The sequence below is a fragment of the Bradysia coprophila genome, chromosome IV (genome assembly GCF_014529535.1).
Source record: "Bradysia coprophila strain Holo2 chromosome IV, BU_Bcop_v1, whole genome shotgun sequence".
Classification (NCBI taxonomy): Eukaryota; Metazoa; Arthropoda; class Insecta; order Diptera; family Sciaridae; genus Bradysia; species Bradysia coprophila.
In genome coordinates this window covers 2,529,098-2,548,461 of record NC_050738.1, presented here as the reverse complement: position 1 = coordinate 2,548,461, position 19,364 = coordinate 2,529,098, and the positions used below count along the sequence as shown (strand labels likewise).

Sequence of the window (19,364 nt, the reverse complement as noted above, 5' to 3'; positions counted from 1 at the left end):
GTCTGATGGTAATCACAAAATAAAAAATAATAAAAAATTATAAATTCTATTCGCTAATTTATGGGGTATGTATGTATGTAATTACATGAAGTCATTGATTTTATCTGAGAGAATATTTAAAAACAAAAATGTTTGTAGTGGCTAGAACGATGTGTTTTCAACTTAAAAATCTTATTGAAATCTGGAGAAAAATCTTCTACCGTACGATGTTCAACACAAACGGATTTAGTTCCGAGTGATGTAATAGATGAAGCATTGTCAATTATAAGCAATAAAAAGTGGCATGAGTTCTATTTTTTAGAAAAAAAAATTGTGTTAAAACCGAGGGGTAACTCACTTCTAGATTGAATGGATTAAATGGATTAAATGGATTTAATGGATTAAATGGATTAAATGGAAGTGCGTTAAAACTGATGAAGTAAAAGATTTTGTAATAATGAAGCAGCTGGAAGCTGGGAGAATTTACTCCCAGATCGCCTCACAACCAAACAGATAAAATGATTTTTTGGCTAATACTTAAAACATCTAATTCCAGTCATATAAAGTGTATATGTATTTATCAATCAATCAATGCTAAAACTAATGAAGTAAAAGATTTCGTATTAATCTATCAAAGAATTAATTGTACTGCCTACCGACTTGTGAATTGTCTGAAACGACTTGAATTTAAATCTTTATGGATGTTGTCTCGCAAGGTGGAATATCAATGTTATTGTGAGTCGAAAATTAGTCGAATGACTTCCTTTCCTATACACGTCCCTGTACAGCGGAAACAATTTGTCTTTTGCGGAATTGAAACGATATTCAAGTGCTAAATGCAAATTTATGAACACAAGCCACAGACATTCCAGAAATTTTATTATTTTCATCTTCGTCATGTTCTGCTAATTAATTTAATGCGAACCGAAGCAAGGACATTAATGTCCCATCGCGTCGTCTTCTTTTTCACTTAAATAATTTCTGTTTTATTACAACAAAATTAGAAAATAAAATTTTTAGTTTTATTTATTGCCGTTGCTGCTATTAAGCGTTCCTTGCGAAAAACGTTTTTTTTACGCAAACGGGTTACTATAATTAAGCGTGTGATTTATCAACACTAAAAACACAAATTTTTGCATAGGTAACGTGTACAATTCGTCGACATAATATTCTATGCAAATTGACGCTCTGAACTGACTCTCGTTCTCTCTTTCGAAAAAGCATAATATAAATATGCGGCGCCAATGTACTTTTATTTCCATGAATATTTTAGTCTTAACAGGCACCATCCATGAGATTTATTTTCTAAATTGATTCTACGATCGTTTTTTTCCACCAAGTACATCAAGTTATGATGATGAAACTGAAATTGTTGATTTTGTTTTTCTACACTTACACTTAACGGCCGGTTTAATAGACGTTTAAAGCATTTAAGATGAAATTGGCATTTAGATTCGGTCCCCGGCACGATTCTAATTAATTCAAAAGTCTAACTAATTTCGTTTATACGAAAGGTAAAATGGTATGGAGAGACCGATAGAGAAGCTCTAGCAATTATAAATGGTAAATGGTAAAATCTATTCGTAATGTAGCCCTTATGTACACGTATGAGAAGCGAAACAGAGTTTTCTGCACGAATGTATCTCATCATTTAATAATTTAATAAATTGGTATCATTTGCAATCATAATACCGAACGGGACGCGTAATTCTTCCAACAGCAAAAAAGTATTGTGTATGCGACTGGATAACAAAAATATTTGCCAATTATATTGCTGACTGATTGACATTGATTGATAAATTTATTGACGGATTAATTACGATGATTGGTCGGGCCAGATTCCAACAATGACGAGAACGACAAACAAAGTAATATTCGTAATAAATAATTATGAATTATGATCCAAGTTGATGCTATTTTGGCCTGTACTTTCAACTGAAACCCATTCTTATGACGACGAAAGATGTATAAGAATAAGAATCCATAAAAATTCTAGCAAATCCATAAACAAGTAATTAAGAAATCAATAAAAATTGCCCATAGATCAAAAGAGATATTGCCAGCGATCAAAACAGTAATTCATCAAGACACGATAATATTCTTACAGTGATTCGGCATGTAAGCCATGTGTGAGAGTGTCGAATATGTACGGTTTTGTTTTGAATGATGGAATAAATTATTGCTTATACGCAAAACTATGCAAAACTACAAATTGTATTTGAGGTCATGTGTAGAGTTCAATACATTTTCAACTTTTTTAATGCAAAAAAAAAACCTTCCACAATTTTACTTAAACGTGGTGGCTCGGCTAAAATCTCTTCAGAAGACCGACGTGAGCGGAATAATAAAATGGTTTTTGCTGTATTATATCCATTGGATGAGATAAAACGTTGAAGTTAAAAGCAATTTGCTTATATAGGTTCTTAAATGACAAGGAAAATATTTTTCAAAAAAAAAAATGAAAGAAGAGAAGAAGAAAAAAGCTTCAGCAATTGTGTGGCCGAGGAGTGTTATCTTGAGAATAAATTTTAAAATGAATGAGAAGTTGAAAAGGTTTGGTTTTAATTTTTAAAGAACAACAAAAAAAAATTTACTTTTTAGTTATACGAATTCTTACAATGCGATAATTCGACGAAGGAAAATTGATTGTACATGACATCATCTTAACTGTTAAAAGAGTGTAACATGATGACATTAATATTTATGATCATGATCACCAGGTCTTGAATACAAATAATTACTTTTCGTTGTCAGCAATGAGCATTAAAATCAAAAAATTATCTCAAATAAATTAAACAAAACGAAAGAGATGTACACAGAGAGAAAAAAAAAACATTGTTGCACATTTCGCTTAGATGCTAATCTAAAATCGAGGCCGACCCGACCGTCTATTTAAAAACACAAAACATCAATTAACATTAGCACTTCTTCGTTCGTATCTAATTTGTATTTTTCCCATATTATTTTAATTAAATTTTATTAATTGAATTTCATTTTATTTCTACCATTCAATCAACCACTGTGCACAATATTCTGTCGAGATACACAATTTTTATTCGAAAATTATGCACAATTGTAATTGGAAGCAACAAAAACAGCATCAGCAGTGCGGTGTTTTATTGGAATTTTATGCTACTGCATTTTTATAATCCGTGTGGTGATCATGATGCTTTTGATTTCAAAGTCAGCAACAAAAGGGTCATGTCATGTATGGTCTTCAATATTATACGATACACCGACCAAGCCGTAATAGAATCGTTTTCATCTTGCTGATGTCAGACGATTTAAATCTGTGCACTTGTACGTTTAACACTGATTTGTGCTAAATGGTAATTGTCTAACAAGATAGTCGAATTAATTAGAGAAACGGAACAGCAGAAGGACAGGTAGTATTAAATTTTTAATTGACATTGAGCCGGTTGAGAGACAATCTTGCTATGAATGTCTATCGCTTCGATAGTGAAGCTGGCGCTTTTTAATAAAAATACAATTAAACACCGACATTTGTCGAAAGCGGAGCTGGTGAAACAGCCAAGCTCGTAAAATAACGGAGCTCGTGAAAAAGCGGAGTTTAATCGACCAGGTATTAAATTACCGCTACTTAAAAATTTGGCATCTGCGGTTTGACGATCGATCAACAGTTTTGTTTTGTTTTGTAGATCAGCTGAAGCAAATTTCTATCTGCATGGATAGAAATGTGAAATTCGACTTGTTTCCTGTTTTGGTAGTTGTTGTGGCTTGCAAATGATTCCACAGAAAATGTGTTTAACAAATGAAAGTCTAGATTTTCTATTTTAGTATTTCACACTTGTTGCGAACACGTATCTTACCAAAGTTCAGAAATTCATCTAGATCTTCATTTGTTCAACGTAATTACAATTCACAACAACTCCCAAAACATGTCGACCTTCACATTTTTCTATCTTTAAATTACCATTGACGTCTGATGAAATTTTCAACGTTTTATTAAGACCAAGAACGTTCACAGATATCTACAGAGCCTTTACAATCTGTTCTGACTGATGTATGTTTTGCTTTACTCTAGACTTTCATTTCAATTTCTCGCTAGACTCTAGGGCGGTAAAATTTTCACTGCCTGTAGTTGAACTTATTTCACTTTTGTACTCATTCTTATCTTATTCGATTAGCTAACCTTAATTGCTACATAATACACATACCTGGAACTTGACAATTACAACCTCCGAACCCATCATTGCAGTGACATTGAGAGTCTAAGCAAGCTCCATTGGAGCATACCGTACCATCTTTGTCGCAGTCACCTGAAAATAATTTTATTGTTTTACAAATATTAAAAAACAATTTTTGTAGTAAGTGAATTGAATCGTGTCTGCCTGTATTAGTGCATGAGACGTACATAGTAAAATAAAACCATTTTTTTTTCGTAAAAATTAAAATGCAAATACAGTCAGACATAGATACTAATTAAATATCATTAGTTATTAGGCTATGACTTGGAAATTACATAATGTCATTTAAGCATGACAATGAATTTTAGTTGTATTCACTCGCAACGAAACTGAAAGTTATTTGTGTCAGGTCTTTAACGATACATTGACTTGCATTTAAAGAAGAAGAAAAAAAGTGAAGAAAAATTGTGTCTTCAATTTTAAGCGGAATTTAATTGGAAAATGTGACATGTATGAAGAGATGGGTAATGTAAAGACTTCAAGAATTGTGTAGATTGAGGTCGGGGACAGGATTCTACAATTCAGAGTAAATCTCTATAGAAATATTGAAATTCGCTCAAAAGTCGTTATAATTAGCGAATATTAGTGACATTTTGGCTTGCAGTTGCGATTTGTTTTAAGATATGCGATCAGCGATTACTTTTGGGAAAACATTTTCCCATCTTTTCCTAAATTTTCCAGAATTTTCCGAATTTTTAAATTTTGTTCCAAAAATTAAAAATTTTTGAAAATCTAGAAAAATGTGCGAAAATTCTCGAAAATATGGAAAACAGTTTTCACAACACAAGTCGCGATTCTAATTTATTGCTTGGATTAGTATTAGTTAGCTAAGTTCACCTAGACCATAGTTGGTTGATACTTACTTGTACATTTAAGGTCTTTGCTTAATTCATCGGAACCCATAAAACAGTCTGAGTTCCCATCACATATCTTTGATAATTCAAATAATTGTAGGTAATCTGTTGATTCATTTACTTGACAGCCAAAATAGCCATCCTCGAGATTCAGAAAAAATACTTCACTTTTTAAACGTCCCGAACTTCTTCGGGATTGTGAATGTGCCTGTAAAACAAAAGATCAAAAGTTAATAAAGCAAAAAAAAAATGTCTGCAACAAAGTTTGTAAAATATTCTGAAAATATCAAATCGACTGAATCATTGATTCAAATGTTATATTCAACACCTTCCCAATATAATTCCCCTGTAGAATATCTACACCCAAAAAAAATCTTCGATGAATTGATGGTGATATGAGTCATATTATGTCATAAAAAAATTACTTTAAAATGAAGAAATAATTCGTCGGGCTTATTTTCTTGATAATAATAAGATCCGTGTAATGTAACGTATTACGATGGGTTGGTTAAATTGCAATCAATTTTGTTATGCACGAGCTGGCTGGTCGATTTATTTTCCTTCACGAAAAATCAAGCCAAAATATTTTATCGCAAAATTCTCAGCATTGATATGTTTCGCCCATATCATGGCAGCATGTGTATGATGTGAGGTAAATTTCAAAATCGATCGGCCGGAATGGAAGAAGTGAATAAAAAACAACATGAAAACGAAGACTGCTTTTTATGATGGCCAAATAAATTCAGATTATAATTTTTGAGCGATTTCAATTTTTTTGTTTGAACATAATTACGACTTTAAACGGCGACTTGGTATAAAAAATAAGACTTTGGATGAAAAATAGCGTTCCAAAATTTCATCGGGTAATTCTACAAATTAATTTTATTTGGTTAAATGATGCAGAGTTTGCATAAATTACAGTCAATAAAAATTAGTCTGTCTCAAAGTTAAGGCCTTCTCAAAACTGTACAAGTTACTGTAGGGTTTGAGAACGACTTTTGGGATTTCGTGAGCATAGTTAGAACAGAACGGTGTCTACACACACGCAATAGATGGACGTGATGATCGTTTTGTAATCGTTTCGGAGTTGATCTTACCACTGCAACACAAACTGTCTGAAAAACTCCCTTTCCTCACTTGATTTGTTTCGAACAAGATGATGGAAATGTGAGTACAAAAATACAATGATCCATTCAACAACTCAGCTGCATATTTCGTTGCAGCATTAGTATCGAACAGTACCCCATTTCGATTTAGAAAAGGTATATACGAAGCAATCTTTCCATAATTGAATAGGGCATAGAGGTTTTCACAAGTTATTTTTAATCGACGTTAAACATGACTCTGAGCAAAAACTTCTTCCACGGTGTGCCTCCAAGATGCACCGATTATTTATAAGTTCGTCAAAACTTTGAAACGTACAGCCGCACATGAGAAAATTACGAAATAACGTATAGGAAAAGTTGATCAAAAGTCATCTGTTATCGACAACCACGACAAGAATAATCTATAAGCTCCGACTAGTTTCATCTTATATAGCGAAATGCATGATAAAAATATTGAAGTACTAGATTTCGTATTAAACACTACAAAATATGATTTACAGAAAAGAAGTAACAGATTCGCTGATTTTGTTACTATACCGACTCTAGAACCAGTCAAATTGCATGAAACTATTAGGTTTTCATATTTTCTCACTTGTAGGTTTTTCTTATCTTATTCCAAAAAAAAAGACAATCTTAAGTAACAGTATCACACGAAGAACGGTAATGGTACGCAATTCGTCAACCATGAGCTGTTTAATTTACAATTTCTTTCACCGCGTAAAATTTCTTATTTCATTCTAAACGTGATTATGGTGATTCTAAGTTCAATTTATAACGTGATTGTGTTGACCATCGTTTCGTCAAACATCAACGGAAAAATCATTTTCATACAGAAAAAGAAGAAGACCAAGAAGACGAAAGCATATTTGAGTATAATTGAAACAGTTAAAAACCGACAATGAACAATCAAATAGGAATCCAAAGGGGAAAAAATAATGAAATTTATTTGTTGTTTGATTATATTTACCTCTGACTATTTGTGCGTACATTTACGGTAATTAAAATTAATTGAACAACGTAATGACACGAATCGTTGATTGAAAATCAAACAAGATTCTCATCGTCGGTTCTACACTACTTTTCTTTCGATAGTTTTTTTTTTGTTTGTTTGCTGCTTCTTCTTATTGTTTATACAATATAACGACAGTTCAGTTCACAACTTGTTTGCTTACATAAGAAGAACATAAGATTTTATGAGACCGTTGAGTATTCTTTGTATTGATTAGAATTTATTGGATGAACTCAGCGGATTCAGAGTTTTCAATGGCTTTATCGCTTTTCTAATAGAAAATTGAATTGTTTGATGAACAGTTAAGATTTTGTTTAACTATGTACGCGTGTTTATAGGACTTTCTTGTTAGATCATCAATCAGTAGCTCTGCTCTGATGTAATGCTGGTTTCAAAGCGGTTTTCATTATAAATATTATCGTCGATTGTTTGGAGTAAAAAGCGGTCCAATAATTGTTTGTATTATTTTCATGGTTTTTGTTTTTCAATTTAATTTTTTTTTTATTACATTTTATTAACGAGATTCACTTTAAAAACAGCCTAGCTCGGTAGGTAGAGAAAACATAGTTGCTATGCAATAGAAGTTGCATAGAATCGCCGCCCAGATGGAAAATAAGTTCTTGAGAGAAATTTTATTTTCAAAACATTTAACTTGGCTGCAGAAAATCAATTTTTCAAAGTGTCATTCATCTCCACTCCATCACATAAACATATTCCCAACAATCTAAGATATGCAGAAAAAATAACGTTAAAATATTTGTTAAGAGTTACGAGTTAAAAGCCAATGCAAATATTATCCATCCGCAAATCGAACCTGTTGCTTTTATTTTCAACGTACGCAAAACCCCTTCCGGCAAATTTATGGCATTTTTTGTATGTAAATTTGTAATGTAAAAAATGTTTACGAATATTTTATCGAACATTTATGCCGTGTACATTTGCATCTATTGTCATTTTTGTTTACTTCAGTTGTAAACGAAACAAGAATTTAGTCAAGTGTATTAAGAGATGTATACTTAGGGTCTCCCTAGCCAATACATTTTTGATCCATTTTGTTGTTTTTAGTAAAAATGGATCATTTGCATAAACATCGAATTATCAATAAAAACCGATAAAACCGATGCATAACATGAAGTCAATTGGAATCAAGTGCACCCATACCATCCATACACATAAATAAATAATTATTTGTTTCAATATTTACGAATTATTCAGAATATAAATCGCCTATTTTTCATGTTCTATCCAATTTCGTTCGCCTTCCAGATGTAAACAGATAAATCGGTTAACAGTGGAAGAATATGACGATGAAATTTATTTCATGTTAAATTTTTACTGCATATTATTCGTTAAAAGAAAATACAGTCAACGAGTGCACGGTTAAGTTTATTGAAATCCATTTCGTTATGGTCATTGTACGAAAAAAAAAAAATGAATATTTTACATGGGATTAAGAGAACGGCACTCCCAGTATAATATTTACCTTAGCGAGTCTCAATGCAAAGTAAATGTTTGACCTGAGATTATTGGTACAGATAGGAAATTATTATCATTCAGATGAATTAGTTGACAAAATCCTAAACGGGAATAAACGACGAAATTGTGAAATTGCGAGAAAGGTTATTTTTTCGTAAAGTTCATTTTCAGGAGTTTTCAAGAATTCAAATTCTTGAAATTCTTAAAAAATTTTGAAAATCTTCAAAATTTTAAAATTCAATATAATAGTATTTTACATGACCAGGGATAAAAAGATGAAAAGTAGAGTTTTCGTGTGAATTTTGTTGATCCGAGGCGTAGCCGAGGTCAATAAACACACGAAAACGAGACTTTTCAACTTTTATCCCGAGTTATGTAATGGATTTTGCATGCTGAGGGCGTCGAAAGCTTGAAACATGAAAAGAACGGTTTTCGACGCATGTAGCATGTGAAGAATCATAAAATTTACTGACATATTTCTGGCCAAGACATTCTTTAAATCGATTTTTCACCATGAAGCCATTATGGCTCATTTTTGGCCAAATGGAGAAAATGTAGATCTGGTTGTGGTCTACATTTTTCTCCATTCGAACAAAAATGAGCCATCATGGCTTCATGGAGAAAAATCGATTTAAAGAATGTCTTGGCCAGAAAAATGTTAGTAAGTTTTATGTTTCTTTGTCTGGCTGCAGGGGCAGCGCCTATATCAGGAAAATTTCAAAGATATAAATTCTATAAAATTTTCGAAAATTTTTGAATGTTAGAATTCCGAGAATTTCAATAATTTTCAAAAATTTCATGAATCTTCAAGAATTTGAATTCTTTTTAAAATTTTCAAATTTTTTTAAAAATTTCGAAAATCCAAAAAATTTGAAATTCTCGGAGAAAAATCCTAAAAATAGGCTCTCTAACGGCAGCTGGTCTAATTTATATTATTAATGACGAGAATTTCGGCTTTTAAATGATTTTAAATGAAAAACCGGAACATCTACAGCCAAATATCCAGACGATTCTTGATCGATTTATGCGGAACTGTCTACTGACGGGCTTGGTCTGATGATTAAAATAATAAATAAAATGCGTCGGTGGCGGCTAAACCAGCACTCACATCTAGTAGAACCTGAATCCGTCTTATTAAAATATAAATAAAAAAGAAACGCCACAGCAGCTCGTCGACTTACATTTTGTTTGTATTGTTAAAGACGAAATCACACTTAAAAATTAAACAAGACCCAACACCAAGTATCACATAATGCAGAATCAATATAGTCATCATGACCGTATATGCATAAATCGTTACATGAACGAAAAATAAATAAAATCGAAAAAAAAACCTCTTGCGTTTCACTTTTACTTTTCGCGTTGTAATAGCGTTCATTTTTCATTTTTAATTTTTGTTTTTTGTATTTCACGTGTGTACTGCTTTTAATAAATACCGATTGTACAGTGGGCGATGGTTTTATAATTCAGATTCATTTTTTTTACGGTTTTTTGCAAATATTCACGGAATTAACATATTATAACAGAGATGGAGACATTGGTAATAGCTCCACTTTGTCCCCACATATTATTAAAATTTGATGTCGTGTGTATACTTTATGGCACGAAGATCTGTGATAATGAGTTCCAGCAAATGCATTGTCATAAAAAAGAGTTTTTTTTTCTCGTTTTTTTAATTGACTGGTGGATTTTGAAGGAGATTATGAGTCACAATCGTGTCGGATATTGTTGGTTTTACATGAACAAGTGAAACTAAAAGTTTTTGCTGACAAAATTAATGATTTTTTTTAGCGTTTGGATGTTTGTTTGTTGTGATTTTTTTTCGAAGAGGTGAGTGGACTTTTAAATGAGTGGACGGTCAAACAATACACATCTATTTGTTCACGCGAGATTAGATTCGTGAATTTTTGTTTTCTTATTTTTCTAAATTTTTTATTGTCTTTGCGGTTTCTTTTTTCTTTCTATTAAGTACACAAAAGAATTGCTTTTTTCGGTCGAATTTGACTAATTGGATTATTAGCTTAATAAACACGTTATAAAAGGCAATACACTTCTTGCGATTACTTTCACTTTACATTTGAATGACGTAATGTTATTGTTTGTCTTTGCTCAAAACCAAATGGATTTTTTAATTGACCATTTGAATTCGATCGATTTTCGATTTATAGTGGCGCAGTCTCTGCATTGCAGATCTATATTTTAATCTAAATCATAACAAAATCCATGTCAAGGACAAGAACAAGAACGGATCGAGGTCAATAAGTTTTAGCACGCAAAGAAACCTGATTCTGAATCATTCTGAAGATGTTTTTCTTTTCCACCGAAAAATGTTTTTTTTTCCTTTTGTTTTTATCTCAAACATTCGTTTTCATCCTTCTTTTCGAACAAGTTTTGACCACACGAAAATATGTGTGCACAAAAGTTAAACTTTTTTTTTTTGTTGAATGCATTCGACCGAAGAAAAAAAAAACTAACAATGAATGAGAACATCATTCGCAATGAGTTAAAAATTCTACCTTCCGAAGGGATCGTATGGTTTAAAATAACGTCTCGTGGCTGGTGAATTTATGTTGGCTTGCAAAAAAACGCAGACCACAAAATGATCATTTCTTTTCGTGCTTTTTGATTTATACTTTGTATTTCTTGTTCGAGGGAAACATCACTACAGGGCACATCTCCGATATCTCAAAAATTGCTGATCCGATTTTGATAAACTTTTTTTTTCCTGAAAGGTAGTCAAAAGTAATGAACTTTGAGCCCGACATAAATTTCAGTGAAGTTAGTATTTTTCGTCGTATTCTCTAGAGGCTGTTCAGTTTTTTTTATCTCGGCCTCAATATTCATTACTTTTTGCAACCTTTCAGGGAAAAAGAGGTTATCAAAATCGGCTAAGTAGTTTCTGAGATATCAGAGGTATGCCCTTTAGTGATGTTGCCATCAATATGCATTCCAAATTCAATCTCTTAGAAACGTATATTCATCTGCTATCAACAACGACGACAATAATAAGTGTCGTACTCTAGGTATTGTTCTCTTATGAGCTAAATGTTTACCAAAACTAATGATGCAAAAGATGTGTGATAAATTAAACAAAGGAAGTAGCAGATTTATTAACCGTCATTTACGAAAGATTAATCACAACTACAAACATCAAACGGTTCAACAACAAAAAGCCAATTTGTTATCTGCATCAGCTCAACTCAAATATTTTATTAAAACACACAATCCGTGAGAATAAAAGTTCTAATTCGATAAAAATGAACGAAAATGTACCGCAATCCAGCCATAATGATAACATAAACTCAAACACGGGTGTGCTAATCAATTCAGAGTAATCATCATTCTTGTAAAGCGAACACATTATAGAATTAAAAAGTTCTGTGCGTGCGTATAGAAACATACCGAATGGTAAATTCGAGATGATGAATTGATTATTTATGCTTAAAAGTCGATCATAATCGATCATTTAGAAAATTGTTGCATTAGCTAAATACCATTTTATAACGGTACGAATATAACTATAGCAAAACGAAAATATTGTATGCGATTAATGTTGAGTGTGCCATCGATTTATTATTTAGTTTCATTTTTTAGCTTTATTATTCGAATCATTCAATTTCGTTCCATTATTATCAGCAGTCAATTTACACACCTCTTTTCAGAATATATATTTCTTAAGTAAAGTTTCTTGGTCTTTCGAGAAACTCTCTTCGTCTTCTTGTTCTTCAGCGATTTTTTTTTATCGTAAATTTTGTTTATTCTGCAATCCTCTTACTCCGACGAAGTATTGTTTAATTTGTGAGTGGATATAGAACAGAGTGATTGCTCATTGAATAAATACACAATTCAAAAGCGTATAAATGAATGAACTCAACAATTTATGTCTATTCTATTACATTGTATCGCCCAGCTCCTCTCGGAATGGACTCTGTGTATTTTAGTAATAAACAATGAATAACAAAAGATAACCAAAAATAAGAAATCAAACAAAAATGTTTACATAAATTTCGAAATTATTATATTGTTTAACATGTTACTTATATGGTTGAAAAATCATCAGGTATATTATGCACTGTTGAAGGAAGTTTTGGAAGACACACACAGAACGCAACATCCACAACGAAAACAATTTCAAGATTTTTATAAATTTTAAAATTAAATTTTCGTTTTCGTTTTTGAGATAAGACATTGCACCTATAAATGCATTACCAGTAATGTAATCAAATGTATCACGGATTCATGCACTCTTTGGCCCGATAAAATTGCTAATGTGGATTTCATTGTATGTACACATTGTACACAAGGCATAGAGATAGTTAAGTTTTGTTTTAAAAATAATTTCTCATTTTCCGTACAGATACTTAAATTCGAATAATAAAAATTCGAATTGCAAAATGCATTTAATATTTCGCATACAGTATATATATGAACACAATTTAATATGAACCGTACGCCCGTTCGCATTCACACAGACATGCCTTTTTCTGAATTTGAGACTGGAGTAGACAATCGAACAGTAATTTACAAACAATCTGAAAACTGCTTCTTGAGTAAATTGGTTATAGCTTTAAGGGCCATTTTATGAATATAATAGACATATGTTTATGATTTACAGTTGTAAACTGTTCGACAACGGAAAATTGCTTTGCAAATCGATAATAATAATTGCTGCACCAATTTTATGTGTTCAATTTCTATGACTTATAATTTTCAACGGCATCGTTCCATGGAACGTTTTTTCGTTTCTTTTCAATTTTTTTTTATTATTAGTGCAACATAAAATGGTAGTCATGGCGATTATGCACTTTAAATGTTAGCAATCACTGTATAATATACACGTTCTGCAATTTATAATTACAAATGAAACGCCATTCAAAGGGAGCAACTAACGAAAAGATAATAATTACGGGGGGAATTATTTTATTTTATTGATAAATTAATCAATGGCTTTGCGCAGATCCTTCGGTGTTTGCGAATAGCAATTGGAATTATTGGTCGCACGGTGTTGATATGGTGTTACCGTAGACAAATAATGAAAATGTCTCCGAGGCATCTAAATGTGTGTTTTATTTCACCGAAGAAATAATCAATTATATCTATCGCAAGAATGACGACAAAGCGAAAGAGATAACATTTTATACCGGATGCACAAGCGGCATTCAAATAGACCGCAGCTTTTTGAGAAGCCGTCTCTTAAGTCGAGCGGACATCTTTTCATAATTTTCTGTAGAAATTGCTATTGATTTTCGAGTCAAAGTGATTTAAAGTAATTTCATCGAATTGATTGATTTAGTCTCCTTAGAATCTAGTGATTCAATTAATTCTACGACACTCATACAAGAACATGTTAAGATCATAGATTAGCCAGATCATTCTTTTCAATATTGTTTTAAAAGCTTCAGCTGGCCACCATATAACCATATTCTAATATAAAATTGACTCGTCCATGCATGTTACACCAAATCAAATTTCAATAGAATTTTAATGCAGAATGACGGGACGTGCATACAAGAGTCGATGTTGAGAATATGATAAACATTAACAAAAGATCTACAGCGACGACGTCGAAACGAAGTCTATGTTCTAACTGCATGACGTCACGTTTTCATGGATTTGCTTACGTTTCGTTATTTCTCTTCTTCCAAGAAGACTGAGAAGAAAGAATATCGTCAGAATATTGATATTTGCGTGAAAATAATATCGATTGTGCTTATGTTCAATTGTTCACATCTCTACGTGCTCCTCTTTTTTACAAAAAAAAACTTTTTATTTCACATTCCATTTGACAAGATTATGGTTGCATATTTACTCAGTGCGCGCGACCTCAGACCCTGAACAATTTCGATTGCATTTGTCGTTTCATTTATTTGTAATGTTCTTGGGAATCGTAATGAAAAGTTCGGAACACGATCTAAGGATGTAAGATGCAAGAGATTCTTTTAATAAAAAAAAATCCTTGGAAAATTTTCTGTTTGTTATGTGTTCACGATCAAGTTGTTTCTTTGTACGTGCTTTCGCAATGCCTATGAATATCTTCTCTGACAACCATCAAATAGATACACCAAATCAACTGTAAAATAATCTGGATTTTGCTTGTTATCACATCTCCCTAACTCGACCTATAGATGCATAACTGGAATAATGATGCTTTTACCCATTAACTTATTATGCAAGTAATACATTTCCATGAACACGCCATAAAATGTTATTCCATAAAATCATCAATCATTCACCCAATCGACATTATGCGAAACACAAGTTAAACTAGTGACCAGTTAGCGATAAAGCAACGTTATAACGTTCAACTAACAATAAAATATGCAGGTAACCTTTCGGGCAATAAATGCTATAAATCTCATATCAATATCGTCGAATCAATGAAACTCCAAAAGAATCTTTACATCTTCGAGCATATGCTAGGTATATTACGATCTGCAAAGTATTTATATATATTTGATAGATTCTTTTCGTCGTCGCAATTTTTTTTTCTTTCTTTCTCTCTCGATAATCATGATCGCACTGTGATCACACAGCTACCATCTCATCATATATTGTAAACTGGCTTGTTTATTTCCGATCAATTTCATAACTGTTTTGCGTCTAATGTTTGTTAGAAAGAGGATATAAGCTGGATAAACAATCAACAAAACACGAATTACCACATATGGGACCGCATAATATTGTATATGATCGAAGAGATCACGAGACTGTACGTTTTCAATGGACGGTTGCTGTTAGCAGAAAAATACAAACTCAAATCGTCTTTAGGCAGATTAGATTAAGGTCCGATACACTCATCATCTATCTTAGTTGGTTTTATGATCGGAGGCAGTTTAACTGTGCAACAGACTCAGTTTTATTGAATTGGTTTTGTGTAAGATTGGAAGTTGTATACCGCCCAATCGATTCTGAAAACAATTTTTTGTTGGTATTCGATAATTGACAAGGCTATCGGTTCCGTTGGCAAAATAAGATTTTTGCTGAGATTATTGAATTGAAAAGTTGGTTTACCTACATATGAATAGTAAATATTCATACGTGACATCATCATAATACTTGGATGATGAAAAGAATTCATGAGAGTCTGTACGGCTTGCCAGTGTAGTATGACAGAAAGTTACTATTATAATCATCAGAAGACTTTAGAAGCTCCTTTTCTTCAATGAATGTAAATAATCAGATATGACCGATTCTACGAAATCGTTCGGATTTATCTTGAGCGCATTCATCATTTATGTCAAAATAATATGAAAATGAGTGCGTTTGAATCCGCTTTCAAAATCATTATGTCCTCCGAGGTGACATTAGACCATACCTGGAACTCGTTCAAGAACAAAAAATTCGTTACCCAAAGTGAAGATTTTGACAAATTTTATATGAAAGAAGTGTCAAAATCCTCACCAGTGAAACTTAACGAAGAGTTTCTGCACGAGCTTTCTTTCTTGAACTGGACTGGATGCTTGAGGTTACTAAGGACCCCCTACTACAGCAGACAAACACCCGTTAATACCTAAAGTATGTAACTAGTGACTAAAAATAAGACTTCGAACAGAATATTCTACAAATAACAATCGCCAACCATACTGCCACCGGTAGCACGACAGGAATGGCTATTCGGTATTTTGCACACAATCTGAAATTCCACTCCCAACGTACCCAACCATCAGCTCATTAAACATTTTCTTCTGTATGTAGATCAAAATCAACAGCATAATAAATTAGGACGGTCACATATTAAATAATTTTCTAAACTAAATGTATTCTTCGCTCCGTGTATATTGACATTATATACGTACGATTAAGCCGGTGTGGCTTAACCACAGTAATAGATTTATCTATTCATCCCATGTTTTAATAGTCTCGTATTTACTTATAGGTTTTCAAGTCGAACCGACGAAATTGATACGAATTTGTGATTTCCATTTTAAAATTCCATTTCTAACTGTTAATTTCCTCCGAAGAAACACTTCCGTCTCATCAATAACACATACCTCGGCACCGAAACACTAAAGACATGACCATTGATATCATCATTTTATCCATTCCAACATGTGTTGTTCGAGATGCAAGAATTAAGTTTTTTTTCCCTTTATTTTTATCTCTTGTTTCATGTAAATAGTTAATCCCTCTCGAGTCAAAGAATAATATTATAATTATAGAAAATAGTTGTTGTATGTGTGGCGGTCGGTGGCTCTCTCCGGTCTTGTGTAATATCCATTTTTTTTTGTTCGAACAGAAATCTAACGAAGAAAATTATGTTGCAAAAGAATATGTAAGAAGAATCTAGGCGCAAGATTGTGTAATAGACCGTAAGACCAGCATTCTTCTTTTTTCGTTCGAAAAATAAAAGATTGATTGAGTAGATGAATGTTTAAGAAATAAAGATGAAATGTAACATATTTCAAGTACACTGTTCTGGTAGATGGTATACATACGGGGCTCAAGTATATGACTTTGATTTATTTAATTATGTGAACAACAGAATCTACGATGAAGTACGTTGTTAAATCGGTTGAAGTAAAGCGAAAAATTATTTTTTTTTTGTTATTTTTCGTTCATGTTGTTTGTTGAATAGTGAAATTAGAAGAATGTTGCATAAGAATCGCATCACGATTGACCTCTGTCTTCAACGGATCATATACCCAATATGACGTGTGCTTTTTTCCCTCTATATCTCGCTGAAGAGTTGTTGTCGAGTCGAGACTCTTGGAATTGGAAATGAAGTAACGCTAGAATAATTTTATGACTGATGAGAACATACGTGTACAGTACAACTATATCGTGAATCTCGATTGTAGGATTGCAATGATGTATCATCGATTGATTGTCGAATAATGTTTTATTAATTGAAAAAAAGCCACAACTCTTAAGAATTGTTCTGACCTATCATCAGTGTCCTTGTTTCTTTACGTCTTTTTTAGCTTTACCAGCGTTGTTTTTGTGTTTCGCAATGCTAATAGCTTTATTACTCGGCATAACCCGTTACAAGAGATGCACATAAATGCCGCGCACGTTTAAAGCATTGTTTCACACAATTTATTCGGATCAATTTCATCCTTTATTAAATTCCACTTTAATAAAAAACGGTTCTGCCTTCATCTTCACAGAAAGAAGAAAAAATTTAATGGTAACCGACCTTAACAGACATTTTAGAATGCCTTGTATGCATGCAAAAAAGCCACAGTGGTAAATTGTCGCTAAAATACAGCAAGTGCGGAAAACACAACCAACGAAAAAAAAAATGATCGCAACCTCTGCTGTGCTCCATAATGACTATTTTCAAGTTGTTGGTTATTTACTGTTAAGAATTTCGTTCGGGATTTGTTTATTTATTTAGTTAAGGTGATTTTAACATAGCTTCAAAACAAAAACAACACAAAATGCCATTTTGATCCAAGATATTGTACAGCGACACAATCGATATTCCATCGATTTTATTTTATGTTATAAAATGCTTGCAAGCGATCAGGCATTTTCATGCAAGGTACTACACACACACACAGTTTATAATTTATTGATCTAGTTATTTTATGGGCTAAGCATCCCATAAATGGCGATGAACATTCTGTTGTTGTGATATGGTCGTACAGTGTTGAATAATGATCTCAATTTGTTAAATGGTTTAATTTAGGCGAAGAACAATTCCACGGCTAAAATTGGCTGAATTGGCTCGGTTACCAAACGTGTTTATTCTATGCATCGGATGAAATGAGTGAAGAATAGTCATGAACTTTTCGCCATTAATTGAGCCTGTTTTCAAGCATCTAAAGTTTATTTTAGATAACATTTTACAATCTGTATACAAGGGACAACTGGAGGTCGATGTAATAAAGTCATAAAATTACCGTACCGTTGCATTATCTTCAATTCTGGATCTAGAGTCAACAGATCGTTTCAAGACATGACTCTAAAAAAATAAAACACAGAACTCGCGGATCGAATTGAAACATTTTGTCCGATAAAGAAAAATAAATCAATTTACGGTTCGGCTATACATTTGGTGTACACAATGTTATATAACTCAGAGAGTTCAGTACCTCCATGAAACAGATTCAATTGATCACGTTTCGATTTTTAATAAAGGTAATCATCACCACCAGCACACCAATCATTTCCAGTTTGTATATAGTGCATTTATATACCAGTCAATTATATGGAATTCATATTCCAGTTCTTTTTTTTGTGTTTTATTCATTCAAAAAGAAATTTGTAAAAATGTGTACGACTGTGGTGGATATGGCTATAAAACTAGTAATTTTCAATTTGAAACAGCCTATAAAAGTAGTGTTGCATAGGACCCGATATGTAATGATTGATAAAGGAATTTTCTCTATAATTTTATCGGAATTGATGAAAAGAAAATGATTATTTTTCACTTCGGTATAAAATCAATAGAGCTGATGGTATTACACCGATTGGTCAATATATTTATAGAAAAAAACGTTTTAGCACAATGTTGCTGGTTATATGGTGTACGTCTCATTAATGAAATTTATATTTTCATTATATTTTAACACGTTCGTCTGTAAGTTTACTGTTAAGCGTGCGGAATATTATAGATAAATTGAAACGACATCTAATTGGCTTTGATGATATTATAAAAAACAGAGAATTAACGAACGCATAATTCTTAAAATGCCACATTAAACACGCACAGAATGTCTTTGAAACGTTAAGTTAGTAATTTAATAACTGTAGTGAGTTATTAACCAATTCAATCCGTAGATTTTGT

General features: G+C 32.3%; 1 protein-coding gene and 1 long non-coding RNA gene across 2 annotated transcripts in view; one reads left to right on the top strand and one right to left on the bottom strand.

Moving 5' to 3' along the window:
• The window catches only part of LOC119066483, a 274,825-nt gene extending 263,251 nt beyond the window's left edge, over window positions 1-11,574 (top strand). The window contains exon 3 of the long non-coding RNA XR_005085754.1: window positions 11,526-11,574. This is a non-coding gene — a long non-coding RNA (uncharacterized LOC119066483). The remainder of the gene's footprint in view (window positions 1-11,525) is intronic.
• Window positions 1-19,364, bottom strand: part of LOC119066469 — a 226,056-nt gene that overhangs the window by 150,862 nt on the left and 55,830 nt on the right. Inside the window, 2 exon segments of the mRNA XM_037168975.1 lie at window positions 4,158-4,259; window positions 5,051-5,249. Coding sequence (XP_037024870.1) covers window positions 4,158-4,259; window positions 5,051-5,249 — 301 coding nt within the window.